At 34.8% G+C, this 21,881-nt stretch overlaps 1 protein-coding gene across 3 annotated transcripts in view; it reads right to left on the bottom strand.

The window, feature by feature from the left end:
• The window catches only part of NLGN4X (neuroligin 4 X-linked), a 183,767-nt gene that overhangs the window by 121,530 nt on the left and 40,356 nt on the right, over window positions 1-21,881 (bottom strand). For all 3 annotated transcript variants that reach the window (XM_087758100.1, XM_009466590.2, XM_009466592.2), the window contains one exon: window positions 6,330-7,175. In XM_087758100.1, coding sequence (XP_087614226.1) covers window positions 6,330-6,801 — 472 coding nt within the window. In that variant the 5' untranslated portion in view covers window positions 6,802-7,175. The remainder of the gene's footprint in view (window positions 1-6,329; window positions 7,176-21,881) is intronic.

Raw genomic sequence — 21,881 nt, 5'->3', positions numbered from 1 at the left:
AATGTCATATTGAATGCTGAGCCTTTTCGCTAGGCTTCACTGCATATTAATTCCTGAAAAGGCCATTTGGGTGCAATCCTGTAAAGTGCCTGTGGAATGGGCGAGTCCTGGAGGGAAGGACAGCATTTTGAAATCAGCAATTAAATCTGAATTTAGCTCTAAGGACTTAAGAACTTTATTTCATCTAGATTAGAGTCCTGTTCTTTGGTGTCAGAAGGTATTTGTGACTGTTAAAAGCAAGAATGCAAAATAAGGGCCTGGATTACCCACAGCTTTATCCTGGTAGGCAGAGGGTAGTCAGACATATGCTTTCTTTTTTCTCACAGATGCTGCAATATTTCTGGATTAGGAGGAGGGGATATATTGGACCCTGACAGTGAAAGAATTGGCTTGAGGTGCTCTGACACAATGGGAAGTTTATCTTTCACAATGGAGAGTGATTTTCTCTCTGTCGCTAAAAAGTTTATGTTCAACTGGGATTATATGCAGTAATTCCAATGTTACCATTTTATATTGTAATTGTTATCTATTATTAATCCTTCTCACTTTGGAAAGTGATACAAGCATTTTACAAAAGGATGCGTCTTATTGTGTATAATTTTTGTACAGTATAAGCTGAAATGAATTTAAATAACAAGAGAATTTTAATAATGAATTTGTATTTTTCCCAAGAAGACAAAGAAGTGCCTGAAAGGGTGGAGGATAAAAATAAACCAACCATTGACAAAAACTGTGACAGTCTTGAAACTGAGAACACACTCTTCCTATATTCTGTTTTGTCTCAGAAAAACATTATTTGTAATATGAAACGGTTCAAACATTATCATCTACTAAAAAACCCACTCCTAAATATGTTTTAAAGCAGATTTAAAATATTTTTAACATATATAACTAAATTTAATTAATTTGCTTTTAAAAATACTTCAGAAAACAGAAGTAAAATTCTGCGTTCCTATACCAATTATACAAATTATAAGTGACTTTAAAAAACACATAATAAAGATTTTGAGGAAGAATTAAAACTATAAACAAGTAAACAAGAGATACTGGATTCTTAATTTCTTAAAGCTATATACATAAATCCTGAATTTGATTTCTTAAGTAGCTACCTACATTTACAAAAGTACTGAAGAAATAATAGAACAATTGCAATTTTGAGATTACCTGATAAATGTCGGATATGCATCTACCAAAACTTGAAACTACATAAAGTTTAGGAGAATCTGTTCTATAGAAATTCAGGTTTATTTGGAAAATAGGTTACTATTATTATTATCACCTACTAATAATTCAGCAGAAATAATGTTGTACAACATTGTACCTGTCTTGTACACTATGTTACTATTTCTATGTACGGACCCTTATTCCTCATATTAATAAAGAAGCCATTGAATAGCTTACTTTTCTTTATTCCATGCCATCAAATAATTGTAAAGATGGCACTCATCTCTCTACTGTTTTCCCCCGACCCGCCCCAAAAAAAGGGAAAAATAAATTTTTATTAATTACGTTTTATCAGTATAATTTTGATAAAAATACTTTTTCCAAGTTAAAGACACTACAATGCAACAACAATGACAAGGAGAAGCCTGCAAATGATCAGTTATGTACGAAGCAGACATTTGCCTAATATGAAGAAGTGGCACAGTATGCAAGCTATAGAAATCATCTAACACACATCTTCTTTATCAATCAACTTTGTTCAAGCTTTTCATTTCTTTATTTCTTAGTCAAATAGATACAGTCTAAAGATGCAGGTACATTTCCTTCACATCACTGCTCAGAGAAGGAACACTGTTGATCTCTTTGCTGTTGCCCAAAACTTTTTCTTCCTGGTAGCCCACAGTTAAATATACCACTAATCCTGGACAATATTCTCAGTTTCCCTAATCTAATGAAAAAATCATGACCTACCCATTCAGCCTTAACAATCATGGCCTACCACCTTTTATTGTCATTTCAGCTGTATTTATTGTGATGTAAGTGAGACAATAGCTTAGAACATTTTTAGTGAGCAAATCTCTGGAGATGCTAAATACTTCATTAGTTAATTCCTAACATATATAGTGGCTGAGTAGCTACCCACTTGTGTAAAATGTACCCTCTGTCCATACACCAAACTAAGTAAAGTATATACACTTACTACTGATCATGCAAAGACAACAAAAAATCATCTATTTTCTTTTCTGTTTTGATCTGAACAGAGCAGGTTTTAAACAAACAAAAAAAGATTTGTTTTGTTTTGTTTTGTTTTTTTTTATCTTGCCTTGTTATTAATACAGTTTTGAAGTTTATCATGAAAGAAATCTAAATTAAGGGTCTTTTCTCTTTGTTTTTTTGTTATACTTTTTTACCCAATTATGATAGGAGTTAGCAATCTCCTTCAGCATCCACAGATTCAAATGATAAAGGCTAGGGATTAAGCATAGATGATTAACAGTCTGTGTCCTCTTCAGTCTAGCATTTCCACTGTGGATAAACCCATATTCAGACAGAAGTTATAATAAACAGACTATCCTCAATATCATTTCCCTGGATGACCTCCTCAAAACTGACATTCAAGTATTCTTGTGGAAAATTACAATTTATAGTAACTGGAAAAGCAGACAAGACAACATATACCCACACAAATGATTCTGAAGATCAAGTAAAATGTTTAGAAAGCAATTTAGATAAAATGGTAATTTTACTATAAATATTTTATTTGTTTCAGTTCTGAGTATTTTCTTATGATTATAGGTTTGACATATAAAATAAAAGCAGCTTGCTAAATTTTATCTTTATTACTTGTATTGTGTATCTTTAAAATAACTGCATTATTATTTATACATATTATGCAAAAAAAAAAAGCTCAGTCTATTATAGTGGTTGCAATTCTTTCCCTTCTAAAGGCAAAGGAAAACAAACACTGAAATTCTCCAGCTACACTAGATTGTCTGAAATATAAATATTACTCTAAGGAAAGTGTCAGTACAAACCATTTGTCCAGTGAACAACAGCAAAAGAATAAAAATCCACATGGACAGAATTGCAGAAATATGCTATTAGGTATGTGTTTTGATTTCTATCATAAATAATATTTTCACCTAAGATGAAAAAAAAAAGCTCCTAAAAACAAAGATACTTTTTTCTTTGTAGGAACTTTTTAACATGGAAAGTTCTGACAGGAGTCTGATGCTATTTGACATTTGAAATCCAGAATCTTAGGGGTCAAAAGAAAGGCTATGATCAATACAGATATAAACTGTGTAACAGGGCATTTTAATTTCTTTACCTAGGTGCTCCAACTATTTTAAGGAACTATAGAATTTTATGTCATGTAATGTCAGTGTACTTCTTTAGACAGAAGCAGCAACATTTCAAACTATTTTATTATAAATAACTAATCTTATCATCTACCCAGTTAAAGGGACTGTATTCTACTCTTATTTCCATTAGTTTACACTGGCAGAATTCCAGTAAAGTCATTCTGAAATCAGATGAATGCATGTGTGCATTTATTCTTCAATTCTTTATTCAAAGTACATGATCAAAATTTGGTTCTCTCTGACCAAACCATGCAAGTGATAAGAAACAGGCCATGCCATATAGTGCAAAAAAAACCCCAACAAAACAAAACAAAAAAAACACCAAACCTGAGCTGCATTTTGATTAGTTATTCACTACAATTGGTTTAAAGTAAGCACTGCATGTGAACACAGTTAATTCATTAGTGTTGTTCATCAATTCTTTTCACTGAAGTTTAAAAAAAGATAGCATAAAATGATTCAGATAAAGTTTCATAGTTAGAACATTAATTGGGTTTTGATGATTCCATCCACCTTTTCTTCCAGACACAAAACAGTTTCAAAGCCCTTTTAAATAAATCTGTACTTGAGAAAGAATTGAAAATGTGAATTTAACTCAAATTCACTCACTTTGAGATCTTACTTCAAAAATAAATTTCATGGTCTGTCTTCATAACAATGTAGCTTATTTTTGCCAACTAAGACTCATGTAATGAAGCATAATGTGTTTAATCAGATCGTATGGACTACAATTTAAGGCTATTTATGTTTAGTATCATTTGGAGACACACTAACTTAGGAGACGTGATCTGTAGGTCAGTTCTCCTTAATCATCTTTATGAGCAGAAGGCTGCATATTTTCCTCACCAAAAAAGCCACACTGAGTTATATTTAACTAATGATAAGATACACAGCAGACGATTAAAACATCATGTATCCCATTTATTCATTTTTAAGTTTCTCATTCCCCATTGAAACCTGTTAAAAAATGCTTGTCATATTGTACAGGAACAATCTTGCCTCCATCTCACCACTGACATCAAACCTTTTCTCTCATTATTCAGCTACATATTCTTTTATGCATGGGTTTATTTTTTGAAGCAGATATATAAAAGAAAATGGATTCCCTTCACATGTTATTTAGTGTAAAAAATATCTAAAACCAGGAGGAAGAGTAAGACATACACTTTTTGAGGAATTAAGTGGACCTTAAATTAAAAAGGTCTACAACAGGTAAAATTAAATATATCGGTCCTTTCATTTTTTAATCTAACAACAGATACCATTAGCTATTACACACAAGACAAGGAATTTTATAAGTTGTTAGTCATTCAGCACATGGTATTTTATTATTATCCATTTGATATCAAATATTCTTTTCCTAGACATTTGTATATATTTTTCCAGTTCTAATTTCCTGTCTTAATTAATGGATGAAAGTTCTTATTACTAGATTGGAGGAATGTATGAATTTATTAACACTGGGCTTTAAAATAAGACTGGGTTAGCAGAGCAGATATTCCTTCAGTGAGAACAAATAAAAACTTAACCTGAAACGTTTTCTTAGGGCAAGCTTACCCTAATGACTAATTAAAAGCTGCAGGATAAAATGCAGAACATCATAAACAAATTTGGGAAAGAATTATCTTTGTTATTATCCAAGGAGTGAGATGCAGTGCAATGAGACTGGAAGAACGGAAGAACCGAGTGGAAAGATCTGCTTCTTCATCTACACACATGCACACACACATGCATACACATGCACACACAGAGCCCCATACACGCAGCTTTTCTTTCAGAGCACTTTTCATTTAAGCAGCTTGGTAGTATTTATGTTTGCAGAGCTCCCGGTATTCCCAAACCTTACCCTTTATTTTTAGCTTTCAGGTTTTTGCTTCAGCTGATGAGAACAGGAAAAGAAGGTGGTGTGTTTATTGCTGGCAAAGAGTTTGGAAATTCTGAGTAAAGAAGCCAATCAAGGCAGAAAGATTATAATAATCAAAGTACAAAATTTGCATATTTAGAGTATGGTTACTGAGAAATAACAATGCCTTGGTTATGCAAATCAAACCCTCAGCTAAAGTGAAGGGATTTGCATATCTGGGAGAAATCTGTCACGTTATGCATCGGTAACTACATTCTAAGTGGCTGAATGAACTGGCTTTTAGCAGAATATTAAATATAATTGCCAGTAGAATTTTTCTATTTCCTTGTGTTATAGAATAAACTTTACTCATCTGGGGCCTGATGAAAACAGGTCTTCTTGTCTATAGGACGCAATACGATTCAGAACCACAAAAGATACATTCAGCCTGCCATAAAGCTAGAATTTTTAAGATTGAGATCATGAAAACATTCCAAGAGTTGTGTGTTACCAATTGTGTTCATCCTTTTTGTCTATAGAAGGTTGCTTAAAGTAGCCCTCTTGAGAGAGGACTGCAGAAAACAGATGAAAGTTTAAGGCCACCTGTTCCGCTCTGAATGTTTCCTTCATTTTAAATTTAGTGAATGAAGAAAAACAAGTTGGACTGAAAGATTTCATAGCTAAAAATCCGTGAAAAAAACTGCAGACTGAACTACTATAACAACTTTCTATGATATATTTAAATTAAGCGGAGTTAACAGTAGGATCAGAAGTATTATAATAAAACTAAAGAAAAAAATAAGTAGGGAAATTCTCCTATAAAAATTAGTACGTGGCACTATTTGTACTTCTGTTACTTCTGGTTAATATTTATTTCCCCTTTCCTCTCTTGTGTATGATGCTCAGCTGTAGTTCAGATGTAAACTTAAGGCTGGCTGACACACCCTGGCCACTGCCTGCAAATGAAATTGCGGTTTGGCGTCACACTGGAACGTGAGAGAGAATTCATGCAAGCATGTTCAATCTACAAAGTATTACTTAACATGCGTGTTCAGAGACATGATCCATTTCCACAGATAAAACATGGAGAAAACTGAGCAAGATGCTTTAAAGACCTGGCTACTACTCATGTGCAGAACTGGTGAGTGTGATGCAGTGTGGTCCTTAAGAGTACTTACCATCCTCTGTGGGCACATAGATATTCAAATACAGGCAGTCTTCATTTTGATCTTGAACATATGTCACCACAGTATCCAGATTGGCTGTAAACCAGACTGGCAGCATGTCGTTGAGCAGTGACCTCTCATCCAGGTACTGCGGGCAGACGGCGGCAAACTGTGTGGCATTACGGACACCCGTCCAAGACGACGGTGGCTCTGGGGGCTGAAATCGCCTTTCTCCAGTTGGAGGAGAGGCATAAGGAACACCCAGGTACTGCTCCACTGGACCAAGGATCTCATTGGGTAAAGGGGTTCTTAAACCACGTATTTTGCCGTAATTCGTGGTAACAACTGGGTATTGTGCTTGGCCATCAATGAGAGTAAATCTTATAGCCAGTGCAGTTATCCACAGAAGGAAGTTAGAATTCAACATGACACACACTGGAGTGAAGATCAAAGGCAGCCATAGGAGTCCCATTGGTTTCGACATTATTTAAATCAACATCAGCAGGGCTCTTTTTTCCACAGCCAGGAGAAAATTAAGCAGTCAAGGAAAATGAACACTAATAAAATAAAAAAGTAGTCAAAAGGAGATGAAGTGAGGGAAAACGTAACCTTGTTCAGGCAGCGAAAAACCAAAAGCTGATGTGTGGTAGGTGCCTCAGCTGACTGGCCGTAGACAAATCCCAATGTCAGAAGAAACAAGGGAGTGTTTGCCCCTAAGGCCCATCCCAGTCTTCAGCATTCGCTTAATCCTGGCAATGCATGGCACTTCCCAGCAAGTAGTGCAGGGAGAGATCCACAGTTATTCCACTTCCCCAGTGAAATGGCTCCTTCCAGTAAAGTCCAGCCCACTCAGTCAGCCTGTGGCCAAGAGAAAACAAGCAATTCAAATCAACAGACACATTCATACTGGCATAAATCTAAAAAAAAAAAAAAAAAAGAAAAAACCAAAAAACACCAAACAAATTCAGACACTACTTCCACACCAAGGCCCACAAATGTTTTATTTATATTAGGCACCATGGTTAGCTACGTGTTTCCAAAGATACATAAGGTAAGAGAGCTGAAGCCACAAACTTGTCAGAGGTTATACTGCAAACCAAACATTTCTGCTCCTGTATATGCTTCCAAACCAAACCACAGCCCAAACGTTGCTCCTTTCAGGAAGGGTATCACATTTAGGTGCTAGCTCCAGGGTATTTTCTGCCCTAAATAAACAACATCTCCCTTTTAAGCATATTTGCACTCCCACAGCAAACATTCATTAAACGTTTTGCTGCATTGGATAATCTGTTATGATATGACTTCTATATATAAAGTATTTTTCACAGATATGCCTACTCTTCTGTATGACAACCTAATTTATCTCCATCTAATTCAGAAATTCCAATTACTGTAATAACATTACATCAGTTCAAAACAAGTGTGAGAACAGTTAGTCAAAATTAGATACAAAGTTATTGGGTTTCATATCTGTTTTCTTTGTTCTATGTCTGACAAAAAGGAACAATGGAAACTGAAAAGAAAAAAAAAGCGTGATACAATCTCTCAAAAGTCAGATTTTGACCTACATAGTGTTACAAGTATGTAACGTTACCTTCTTGCATGCTCCTACTTTTAATTTTTCGGCAGAAGGCAAGTCATACAACAATTCTGTTAATTTTTAACGAAATACAAGTCACATATATTGCTAACAATTACAAGTAGTAAAAATAAATGCACAGCACTTGTTAATACTTACATTCTTGTCTCTGTACAAAGAAATGGAGGAGTTCCTTTTTACCCATTATTCAACTCAAAATGACAGATAACAATTTCACAGCTAAAACAATCCTTGTTATAGGAAACTGATACTGATACTTTACATTTGATAGGATGAACACACAGTTGTATATAAAACACATATAAGTGGACTATGAGGTCCTGTTTTCAGTCAGGACTCTGTCTCATGAAGATATAAAATCATTTTTCAAGAGCAGAAAAAACCAAGGTAAGTAGCTATTGACAGTGATTTCAAATGACCAAAAAAAACCCCAAAGCTAATCCACAAAAAAACCCCAAGCAACCCCAAAATAACCACAGGAGAGAGACATCTATGCTGATGCTTTTAGACACAGAAAGGCATCTGAAAGAAAGATATTTCATTCTTTCAAAACTCCTGGAATTCTTCCATGACTTCATTTTAGCACTCGTACGGCAAAATTTTTTGAAACCCTGAACACCAGAAGCCAGAAAAATATCAGAAATGTATTATTTATGGTGAACCAAAATTTCTATTGACATTTTCACTGGTAGATAATAGGCTCAGATGCTGCCTCCAAAGGACTTGCAACTTAAGCATAATTTCTGAAGGACAAATCAGTAACACCTGTAAATGTCATGTCCCTGGGGGCACCTCTAACCCTTGCAGGCCCTGCCAAGCCCCACCTGGCACCTGGCCCCACCCTGCCCATGGCCATAAGACCCCATTTCAAGCCAACCTGGGGCTATCAATCCCGGACTGAGCTATGCTGCAGGGAGCCCTGCACCCAGACCCATGCCCAGCCTGGATCTTGCCCTGACTGTGTCCCCAGGTCAGCCTTGGACCTGACTCCTTACCCTGCCTGGCCTGATGATCGTTTGGCAGTGGCAGGGTCCTGTTACCAGTCCAGCCTCGATGGGGTGCTTTAGGAGGATGCCCCATCAGTGAGAGTATTGCCCTGCCCGCTCTGCAGTGCCCACAGCTCCTGGCTCATCCTCCCCATGGGGCAGCCCCACTCCGGCTGCTCCCTGGCACTCAAAGTCGTCAGCCAGCTACCTGTCACACAAAATTCCTCCTCAAGCACTGCCTTCCTTTCTGATGTCTGCTACTGTCTTTAACAACAGAAGTCAGCAGCAGGCTATTGATTTTGGGTAGTGCTCATGCTCATGTTCTCCCCCATTCTGACTGTGGTACACTTTTCTGACCATGCAGCACAAAGCAGATTTTCCAGTTGTACCCAACTGAGGATTTAATCTGTGCTCAAGGAGGAGCAACAGATCCTACTCCCTTGACACACAGACTGCAGAAGTTTGTAATAACATTATAAGAAAAAGAAATGTGGAATAAAGCACTGAGAAAACTGACAAGGTGGAGGGAAAGACAGTGATGCAGATGATGAAAAATGGATAGAGAAAAAACTTGTCTGGGCAAACAGCAAATGAAAAAAAGAGGAAAAAAAACAAAATAAAATGGGAATAACAAATAAACAACAGTGAACACATTATAAACATGGAGAGAATGAAAAATTACAACATGAAGGAAAGTGGAAATCCTCAGTTGATAAACATACCAGAGATAATATACAACTTTGAAAAATGTGGCTTAATAAATAATATTTATCCATATTAATTACAGGGTGTCTTTGGATCAATTATCTGGTTATATGCCGTTATTTTGAATAGAGTCAAAGGACAGGAAAAGGTAAACATTCATCATTGACCTGATTGTTATCTAGGAAATAAGTCCAACAACAGTTAGCTTTTGGGTATTAAATCCACTCATACAATGTATTATCCCTTGTATCTTAACAGGACCATACACAAAGTTTGCATTTCTGATTCATGCACACATAAACATTTAGATTTTAAGGACCTTGAATCCATAAAGAAACACATTGTTGGCTAACACACAGACTATAGCTAGTTCTCTCAGCCCCACTGTCCAGCCTATAACAGACCTGCAGCCTTTGTCAACCAGCGCAAAGACATAAACAAACAGCAGATAGTGACAAGTGCATTAACACAGGCAAGGTATATGCCATAAAAGAGCAATTATAAGATGGTTAGTCAGAATAAAACCTCTATTTATTGTAACATGTTCTGGTTATTAAAAGTTATTGTTGTTAGCCAGTTAAATGGCAACAGAAGCAATCAAAGAGAAGTCAAAGAAGATCTGAAATAACATACATTCATACATGCCTTCTTTATTGGCAGAGGAGTGTAATTTGAGGATAATGGGACATTTATGGCCTTTGAAGTAAATGCAGATTGAAGTTAACATGGATGTGCATCTACTAAAAACACTGCTTGTACTCGATTATAAATCTATGCCCCAAGCCACACTTATAGATGCTTAAACAGTCTATGAATCAGGCCTTCAGGGCTAACCTGATGGTTTCCAGGATCTGCAGTTAGCACTTTTTCAACTTGAGCAGATGAGTTTGTCAGTAGCTCTATACTAATTCTGTACTTGCTAGGGAAATATGAGACAGCTTAAAAGCCCTCTTTGCTCCAGAGTAGAATAGCAAACTCCAAAATGATTTCAAGTTTTTTTGACCTGCTTGTCCAGGTCATGGACAGTCATGAGAAAACCAAACACAAATACAAATTATAGGAGCACAAGAGACTGAGGACTGCACATATTTCCTGGGGTTTCTCAGGCTTTATCTAAACCAACTAGTCCACTACTGTGCACCTCAGCTTTCAGTCGCTGACCACCTTCAGTTTCTGTTCCCCCCTTCTGCTCACATTCCTTGGGGCAAGGTTTTTGATGTGTACATAGGTGTCATCTCAATACAGAATCAGGGTTAAACACCCACATCCCCCTCTTTAGACATGTGCTCTGAAAGCATACAGTCGGCTTGATTAGCTGAATCCTAAGCGTCACTGGCTAGTCACCAGAACAAAAATAACAAATAATGTAATCAATAAAACTTCAGATTCTCCTCATAGTGGTATTTTGTACAGTATTTAATGCATTTCACAGAATATAGGGTTTTAAAAAATATTTCATTTACCAAGAACATGAATCGTGGCTTTTCTTCCTTTCCTTCTCTTCTTACACTTGAAAGATATAATTTTGAAAGTTATGAAGTAAAGTAGTTTGATGGCGGGTTTTTTTTTTGGGGGGGGGTGGTTGTTTGATGGGTTTTTTTTAATAAAAGTAATTAAAAATATTATCCTGCTTTGTGTTTTACGTTTTATCCTGTTTATGTAGTAGCAGGAGACTGTAAATAAGAACTATCCAAAGCATAGCAATTAGTGAATATGCCTACACTATTGATTTTAGCAATACACATGTATAATTTGGAACTTTAGCAGAAAACTAATCACATAGTTGTTTTCTGTAAAAGTTCTTCCCAAAGCATGTTTAAATGCACCTCTACCTCAAATTCAGCACTGAAACCTCTTGTCACTATATTTGAAATGTTTGCTCAATAACAAAAGAATATTTCTTCCAAATATCAGTAAATGTATACTGTTTTTGTCTACCATCTTTCAAATAAAAAAACAGTTATAATTTCTTTAGTTTGTTTTTTTTCTTTTTCCCCCAGGTTCTGGGACTATTTTCTTGATACACTGAAATGCGCTAAGCTTCATTCTTCCTCATGCTATATAAAGTCATTCAGAAAAGTCAGACAAAGTCATAGTGAACAACACAAAGGAAGATCCGTCATGAACTATGCGCAGTTTCTGGACTGGATTACTTAGAAGGTTGGTGGGAAGGTTATTAAGTGGAATTGGCAAATCATATTTATTTTTAAATCTCTGAACTGTAACTATAGCAATGCCTGGCTTCAAATTAACATGAAGTAGAGTCTCATGAGAAATTATTTTTCCTAATAGAAGCTATATGTTCATTTTGTTGGACTATTGTAAGCACAGATTTCAACAATGTATTATTAAATTATTATTAAGAAAAACAAACAAAAACCAAACAACAAAAAAAAAGCAAATCCAGACTTATAATAACCTTAAATTAGCATTATAAACTTCACTAGAGATTATCATCTGAACTACATATCCACATTATTAATGGATTAACCAAGTTATATGTCAGTATGATTTCTGTGGTAGTACATTGCTGTTCAGTCACAGCAATTGAGGAGGTAATAGGGATTGGAGGGGCTTTTAGTGATTCAGAATACTGTAATTTGTCTTTTGCATCACCTTCTAATGTATCTCTTATTAATTCACAGTTAATATTCTCTTGAAGATTTAAAGATTAAAAATGAAAGTAAAATATAAGTGATACAAATTTAAAAACTATGATATACCCTTTCTTAAAGTGAAAATAAATGCCAACTATACAAACGTCATTATAGACCTTGAAGTTGGTCTTAGATTTATGGTTGGAAATAACTGAGGACAAAGGTAATAATTTATATTATTTTTTTAAAATATGGAAATAAAGCATGGAAAGCCATACAAATTATATATAAACATTAAATTAACCATTTTTTTTTTAAAATAACATGATACATTTACCCTCTTATGAATTTCTTCAGTAAGTCTCTCAGACAGGCTCAGACAATGTCAGTAGATCCCTCAGGTTAGAAATTACAATCACCATTTACTTTTCAGAAAATGGTCACACATTTATTTCATATCATTGCTTCTTGCCTGCAGCTACTGCTCTTATTCTAGATTTCTAAGTGTCATACACTATCAAAAAGAACAATGGTATTATAAGAAAAGGCTGGGTGGTCCCTATATTGTTTTTGAAAACTGCAATTCTTTCAATAACGAAAACAATTTGAAAAGCAAGTGGAGGGAAAGAAAAAGCGTGATCATCATTCCTTTTCAAGAAAAAACAAATACATTTCTTAAGCATTCTGTAAAAAATCAGGTGTTTGGATCTAATTATAAAAAGCTATTGTTGAACTATCATAGATATGGTCTTCCCTTATATTTTTCCTGTATTTAAAATGACAAAAAAACATTATGGCCAGAAGGACCCATGACTAACTGGAAATGCTCAGTTAAGACAGTTGCACTTATCTTACTGACTTTTGAACTCTAATTTCGACTGGTATTACATGAGAGGCATGGAAAAATTTCAGTGGTTAGACAATTTTCATGATACTTTCTGCTTCTTGAGATAAATTGATAAAGATTGCAAATAAAGATGAGGTGTCAATATTAGGAGGGAAAAAACATGGCATAAACTGTGAATAAACATAAACTTTAAATTACTAATTATCCCAAAATTCCAGGTGTGTTCTACTCAGATCAAAATTTGACCATTCATGATATGAATTTAAGCTTCTTCTGACTGAATGGACACTGTAGCCATCCAAATGTCTGAAGCTATAATGACCACGGACGATGATCACAAGATACATTTATTTATTTGATAGTCTTTGTTTAATTGTGGCTGCAAAGTCCTAAGAAAACACTACTCTTCAAGTATATATTTTAAGGAAATGTACAAAAAAATAGCAACAGTACAGTCTAGCACAACTAGCACAACTGCTGACTTCATTTCCAGCTTTTACTTCTGTTATGACCTTGTAAAAGAAATGTAACGCTCTCTGAGTCTCTCTATATTTCTTTTCTGCCCCTCTGTTTTCTTAAATTCAGATGTGTTACTCCAAAACAAAAGGTTATAATCTGAAAGAGGATGTTCAGCCCTGACATTCTGTAAAGCAATAGCTCCTGTAGAGTAAAATTTCTTATGCCTGGAGTAAAAAAAAAAAAAAAAAAACAAAAAACAATTCATGGATATAAAAAAAAAAAAGAAAACATGCATACAAAAATCACTATTTTATATATTTTTTTAGATTTGCAGAATAGACCTTTATAATTTGAATAAACCTTCAAAAATACCAAAGTTTGTTACCTATGACCACTGCAAGACATAAAAAATAAACATTTCTAACATGGAATAGGTCTAACATCTGTCCAGTAAGAAAGGTCAAATGACTGTAAATGAAAATTCTTAAGGGAATCTATCAGGTTTTGTCTAAACATTAAACAGGGAAACTCACAGGTCTCATTCCTCTCTTTCTGTCTTCATGATTAAGCCTATCCATGCTCCCTTCTCAAGGATGGAAGAAACTAAAACTCTTGTCTGAAACAACTGAGAAACTGAGGGACTGACTATTAGGCAATTCGATCTCTTGAGGCTATTTAATGATTAGAATTTGATATCTTCCTGTTGTCATTCCAGTCTAAGAAGAGGAAACATTTCAAATGTTACAATAACCAAAAACAGAGTGGGAAAAGCAATTTAAACCAGCTGGGCATGTAGCTCCCCCCACCCCAATATATTATATGGCAAAAAAAACCCAGTTGCTGCTCTATTGTACAAATTCCTAGAACAATTACAGAGGAGACACAAGCACAACGTTTTCATTGCATTACCTAATTCAGTTACCAGGTGGTGATACTGCCTTCATTCGTATGATAATGTCACAATTATGCACTCATCCTGGAAATGGGAGAGTCAGAGTGACTACACTCATTAACCTGAAGAAGTCTAAACCCACACCTCCCATCTTTCAGTTTACAAACATTAGATTTCAAATAAGACTGGGATGGCTATGAGGACTGCGTAGAGCATTGTCAATCCTAAACTTAAAGACTTTTGTTCTGAGAGTCTTACCCTTGGACTATGAGAAAACTGTAACTTTGCAGCCTCATAAAGCTGAAACTCCCCCAGATAGGTATTCTTATTTTCAAGCAAGCCTTATGCAGTTTGTAGGAGAGTGATTTCATGAAATACAAATTGGGACTGGGGATTAGCTTTACTACACTATCACATCATCAAGCTTTTTCTAACTTACTCTTCCACATAAGTAGTCTTTCTTTGCTAGAAAGTGGACAACTCCACCAGCAGAAGAGAAGAATGGCCTCCAACTGCTGTTCCTGTGCTGCTCTCCTCCTTAACTTAATGGGTTTTCTCCTGCTAAATGCTGGCTTGAGCCCCTTATATTTAAGAGGAGAGAGAGCAAGACAAGTCTCCACAAAATGTTATAAAAGATGGATCACCAGAATCACTCACTAGATCTTGGGAGACAATAACAAGGCAACCATTCCTATGCTGCCTGCTGCCTTCCCCTCTCCCCACCAAACACTGAGCTTAAAAACTTGCCTAGAAGAGAGTCCATGTCATATACTCTGCTTAATGTCCTGTCTATGCTGAATTCATAATAAAGTGTGAAACTCTTAACTTTCTAGTTAACATAAGTACTGGGAGTTGTGAATTATATTTTATACTGTAGACCCCTAAAAGCTAAGCAGAATATTACCATACAGAAGTCCCGCTATGGATTCAGATCTTAGGCCAGTGTAGTAAGCACTGGAGTTTAGGTCTAAGCAGTAAAATAAACAGGGCTAGAGCATGGGTTCCAGCACTGTCCTGCCACAGTATTCCTACTGTGTAGCTGTGTCACCTTCCAGCCAATGCACAGGCATGACCAGGGAACAGGACAGGCCAGAATTTCTCCTCAACAGACAGTATAAATAAGGCAAATTTTTTTTTTTTAATTTTTTTTTTTTTTTTAGGTAAGAAAGATTTTCACTATAGACATGCAAGATGTGCTATGCTATGTGGCCTCGGGGCGGAGAACAGGACCTGGACCATTTTATTTACTAAGACATATAGCCACATGGGCAGAACCAGACATATCTTTCCTTCCCACTGATGCCAGAAGTCCAAGGTTGACTGTGCATGCTTTTATGTAGTGTACAGGCTATCCCTTTGTTGCTTAAATATGGAAAATGAGAAAAAAAAATAGAGGTTATCTTCCCCAGAAAATTAATGAAATATGGCTGCCATCTGACATCAGATATGTTGACAAACCTCTAATATGAGAAGATGTACACAACAACAAAAACAACAGCAAAAGTGGGATTAATTTGTAAAACAACGATAAAAGCTGACTAAATACTAAGCAGAATCCAACAACAAAGTCTAGAAACCTAAGAAATAGACTTCTGAAATTCTATACATTTGGAAATGCAAATTCTAAAGTTGTTACACAAAGTAGCAAGAAGATATACTACAAAGAATAATTCCATACAAACAGAAGCTTGAAAAAGATGTCTCGATATCAGTTACTTGGGTTTTGGGTTGGTTTTTTAATCACTAATTTTTCAGCATTATTTATTTATTGCCATAAAGGGCAGCAGGACAAGAACAGAAAGGTAGGCTGGGATGGGAAAAGAAAAGGGTATAAAAATCAATTGTTTTGTAGGTAATTTTCTATTCAGTTAAAAAGTCCTCCATTTCCAACCCCACCCTCCCTAAATGATAAAAATCAGATCATCTTTCATGGTCTTTTAACAATTCCAAAAGAAATATCAGAATTACTAAGAGAATGTTTTTATCTTAGGTAAAAAAAAAAAATAAATTTCTCAAAGTGATCTGCATGGCAGCCCCTATCATTCTACTACATGTATAACTTCAAAGCCATCTCACATTTAGTTAATTATATTTTCTTGCATCAAAGGCTTTTCAGAACTCTAACGTAATATATCGTATTTGCCTTGTTGGGTGTAGAATAGAAAAGGAAAGCCAACAACAAATGCAGAAATTGTCATTTCTCTCTCTGCTCACCCTACCACTCCCATTATTAGAAGGTGTCCATCTTTGCCTAGCACAATTAAAAGGTACCTCCTCTACTTTCGACACATCATTAAAGCTCATGTTCATCTCACTCACTCTGTGTGAAAAAGTTAGATATTCTGTCTAAACCAGAGGCATACACTTCAGGCAGCAGTTCTTCCTACTTTAATGTAGGTATTTGACATTAAAAATTAGTTGAAGCCAACCACCATGAAAAGATCCTGAAGATTATGTTTAAGGGTCCAAGTCATTAGCCTAGATTAGACAGCTAACTAACTGATAGCTCAAGTACAGCACAATGATTCCTTCTCTCACCTCTTACCAATATATACAGAATTATCTCTATAACCTCGATACACAAAGTTAAGAAACTTGTAGATTTCCTATTAGCTTCATACATGAACCAAGTCCTCATGACTAAAATCAGGAAAAGCATAATTCTCCTTTGAGTTTCTAATAGTTTTTGTCTGTTTTTTTTCACTAGTTCTGCTGATGGTTGATTAAAGATGATGCAGCATCCATTGGTAAGAAAGTCCATATAAAGAATTTAGACTAAACTTAGGCTGTTTTCTTGCCTACTATTCAATTCCTTTTATCCTCCAATTTACACTATTGCTGCTATTATTGTTATTGTTGTTATTATTATTATTCCCATAACCATCTCTGTGTTATTTTGAAAACTCTGCTGCATGGTATCTTCCCTGAAGCAAAATCATATCTCAGTGAACAAGTTTATCCATTACTTTTCACCATCTACACCTAACATTAGTCTTTACTAACAAAGAACTGATGGGTTTGAGGAAAACTAATATTATGTTAGAAATGTATCGTTATTTTGCTTCTGTCTCTCAACTTGACAGAAAACACATTTCCCATGACTTTTCTGATGCAATGACTACTATTTATGAATGACTTTCTAACAGGACCCATGCAACACTATTATTATCATATTATTTAGCACACTCTACCTGTTTTTACAGGACTGCAAATCTACATGGGTACTTTCAAAATTACAGACAGATCGCAAAATGAATTATATGATTTTTCACAGATTTTTTTGACCATGTAACACATACGTCCAGAAATACCCACACTAACTGCACTGTAAATTCATAGATGGTACAAATTTCTGATCACAGCTAAAAAAAGAGAACAGGAGAAGGAAAGAAATTACACTAGCACCTTTCATAATGAGAAGAAATAATCTTTAACAATATGATTTCATGACAAAACTTTATGCTCCACTACATCTCCAAGACCTGTCTTATCCTTGTTCTCCCCTGCTTGAAAATGTGTCCTCTTATAAAAGTATCTTCCATCCTTTTCCTTTTTCGCACATGGCCTTTGCAGTCCCCTGTCTAATTCTCAAATCTTTCTCACAGAGTGCACACCACTAGCTTGTTCTTTTCTCCAAATCATAATCCTTTCCTATGGTTCTTTTCTTCTCCCTGGTCATTTGTTTCTAGCTTCCCTTCATCTTTTTATACATTTGTAAGATACATACAAGAACATATATGCCCATCAATTCAATCAATGTCAAATTGATTTTTATTTTGTAAAGGGAATTTATTTAACTTAATTTGTAAAGGATTTCTGGGTTTCTTTTTTTTTTTTTTTCCCTTTTTCTTTTAACATATCCATATGGATGATATTGCAGAAACAATAGAATAGAAGACAATTTGCAGCTGCCAAATTAACTAGGAAGAACTGAACTATTTTTTCCTGCCCTCGGTCAATTGATTTAGGTCAGGACTGAAAAAAAAATATACCTTATCACATGGCGGGAGTTACGGCTTCCTGAGTGCTACTGTTATATCATCTTAAGAAATCCCACTAATAAAACATACTGACCAAAAATATCTACCACAAACTAATGCAGTCAATTAATAGAACAGATGGAGGTCAGGGCAGACAATTAAATCCCTTTGACAGAGGAGAAGATTATTCTAGCTCATATTGGAGATATGTCAATAATTCCTGTCTGATCTGACTTATACTTTTATTCTTCAAAATAATTCCTTCCATAATGCCTTCTTTGGTATGAGAGAGAAAGATCCATCTTCTAAAGGTCTTGCTTGCTGCTGTGTATGATTATTTATTTTTAAAGTGGTGGGAAAGTGCACGTATTTTATCAGCAGTATTTTTACTGATTCTTAGAACAAGAAAATCAAATACCCTTTTTGCTTTTGTTTAGACAGCTGCTACTCTCCTTGAAGTCTGCATCACCAAAGGGATGATGTAACTATGACCTTGGCAAGTTGTTAACCACTTTCTTTTTGGAATTTAATATTGTCTACCATATGCACTGGAGATAACCATCCAGGAGTCCTGATTCATTATTTCCCTGACTCTGATTTCCTGGCATATTGAAATCTTATAACAATTTCAGCATATTTGTAACAATTGTCTTTCCTAAGTTCTTGCACCAAGATAGTTGTATTTCTGTACGTCAGATCTAACTGGCAACACTAGAAACTGTAAGTGCTGTTCTCATATTCTAGCAATATTGATTACATATTTCATATTTTGAACAAAAAGGGTTGCACTACCAGAAACTTTGAGTTATTTAATTTTCCTTGGATTTTGCTGATTTTCTGCCTATAAATTTCAAATGTTAAACCATATCATATGTAAAAATTGTTCAGCTAAGGATTTAAATGAAATTTTCCATGAGACAATTTTTTGCAAAAAAACTCTGCATCAAATGAACCCCTATTTTTTTTTTACTTGGGAAAAAAAGTCTGATGTTTCAGTCCAGAACATCATATTGTAACAAGTACAAAAGTTTTTATACCTCTTTAACTTAATTTTTAAAAATTAACTTCTAATATATTGTGGTAATATTTCAAAGTTAACAAGCTCAGAAACTTGTTGCACTAATACTATGCTAATATTTACAAGCACTGAAAAATCTACACTCTAAAAGACAATGGAGCTGCCAAGACAGTGATTTTTTAGTGCTATTGCTGTGATTGTTCTGTCCCAGCTCCAATTTCGATAGTGGAAATTCTAATAAGTTAATTTTCTTTGTCAAACTCATCTATTGAAAACTCTTGTTTCGTAAATTAATAAGCTCAGATGAATTAATTTCTGCACTATCATCAAAGCTTTGTCTTTCAGATACATGTTATTTAATAAATTCTACTTTCAAATTAATTTACAGTTTATGCTGAGAATAACAGATCTGAACTTCTTTTGCCCTTATGTAGCTTATTACCTCACTGTTTACACTTTCAGTTTTAGTTGTTATGGCTTCTAAGTTCATGGAAAACAGATTCTAGTTCTGCCATTGGTTGAACTTTGTATTGTAGCTTCACACCATTGCACTCAATCAGTTGTATTTCACTAATACTTAATAAAAAATCTGAAATAAAAATTATTTCAGTAGCCTTTAAAATATTACTTCCATTTCATTTGGTCAAATAAAGTATATTTCTTGCAATCCCCTTCCTTTAAACAGAATTGTCGTAACAATAGTTCTGTTTAGTCTCAGTCTCTAATAATCCATCCCCTAACTTTTCAAGTGACTGATCATCATTATACAAACTTGTAATATAACTTTTTGTTTGTGTCTCCCTCCTTTTTGATGCTTCCAGGTAATGAAAGTGAAAGGGACACACTGTTATTTTAAATCCATGGGAAGAAAAATTAAATTGCTGTTAAATGAAGATCACAGGATGATAGATTGGTTGAGGTTGGAAGGGACCTCTGGAGGTCATCTGGTCCAAACCCTCTGCTCAAGCAGGGACACCTAAAGGTTGTTGCACAGGACCATGTCTAGATGGCTTTTGAGTACCTCCATGGAGGGAGACTCCACAACCTCTCTGGGCAACCTGTGCCAGTGTTCAGTCACCCTCACAGTAAAAACGTAGCTCCTCATGATCAGAGGAAAAAGAAAAATTCAATATGTAACACTTATCCAGATAAACTACTATTTTCTTTAAAAGTAAATTTATTGAAAAGATTGGGACATATGCAATAAATACTATTTTTCACTCATGACAGGTGTACCATAATCACTAGAAACAATATTCACATTAATATTTTGCTAGCAAACAATAGCATTCTAATCGATTTGTTGAATACCTAAATTATCTTTTTATAAGAATTCAGTATCAGACACTTCTTAAAATAAAATGTCATTGAAACAAGCCAATCGACTATCATTCAAATGAAAAATAAAAGAATTGTATTACCCCATGGATAGCTTGCATTTTCAAAGCAAAATGACACAGAAATACTGCATTTGAAATAAATCTTTTGAAAACTGAATTATAGCTAAATTAAAGTTTGTTTATGATGAGTTTATGTTGTGATGTGATTTTAATTAGCATGCATTGCAGAACAGAAGTATTTCTTTAGAAGTTTTATTATATCTATAGGTTTCACAGTTTTAATAATTATCCTAATAGATCTTCAGGAATGCCATTACATGAGTTTGGATAGCATTTAGATCAGCTTCAGAAAAGCAAACCTGGGCATGGAGATAACTTTTGCTTAAAAAAAGCCCTCTTTTTTATTCCTTGAATTAATAATCTGTAAATACAGTGCAAGTGTTTTTCCATGCAATGAAAATTAACTGGTAACTTTAATTAGAAATTAGCTATGGTAATAGATATTTTTTGTTATACCATTCCTTACAAAGTAGGTGTGCTTCATTTGCCTACTGATTGCTATATGTGTGAGGTCTTTCCATCCTTTTCTTAGATTTACATTTTAGGTCATTCTATGTGTATGTGTGTATTTTTGGAGGGATGCATGACAAATGGAAAGAGTTAGTTTTTAGAGCTTTACACAAAGCTTTGTGTATTTTATATTGAAAAATATTATTAAATTAGAAATAGCTACAATGAAAGAAGGGAATTCAGATTATTGAAACATTTTAGTAATATTTCATAATTAAGACAAAGTTATGCGTTTTGAAAGGATTCTTGCACTATAACTTTATGTGCAAAAGATACTAATTTTAAAGGCTGTCTACTAGCTGTCCAAATACATGTCTTCTAGTCTAATATCCTATTTTGGTAACATTATTTTCAAGTAAGAGTAGACTGTAACTCAGAATAACAGTTAGATTGCTCATTTTTCATGGATAATTTTCAAGGATTTGCATCTCATCTTTATGAACCAAATTAATGACATGTCTACCCAAAAGAGTAGTCACAGTGATATGACATAGCATAGGAAATATCACCTACTTACCTTTAAAGAAAAGCAGAAAGCCTCAGATGATAGAAGCAACACAATTTTTCAGT

The sequence above is a fragment of the Nipponia nippon genome, unplaced genomic scaffold, assembly GCF_047370975.1.
Source record: "Nipponia nippon isolate SJK-2023a ecotype South Korea unplaced genomic scaffold, ASM4737097v1 scaffold_2, whole genome shotgun sequence".
NCBI lineage: Eukaryota > Metazoa > Chordata > Aves > Pelecaniformes > Threskiornithidae > Nipponia > Nipponia nippon.
Note: the sequence above shows the minus strand (reverse complement) of the source record. Positions and strands in the feature narration are given on the sequence as shown.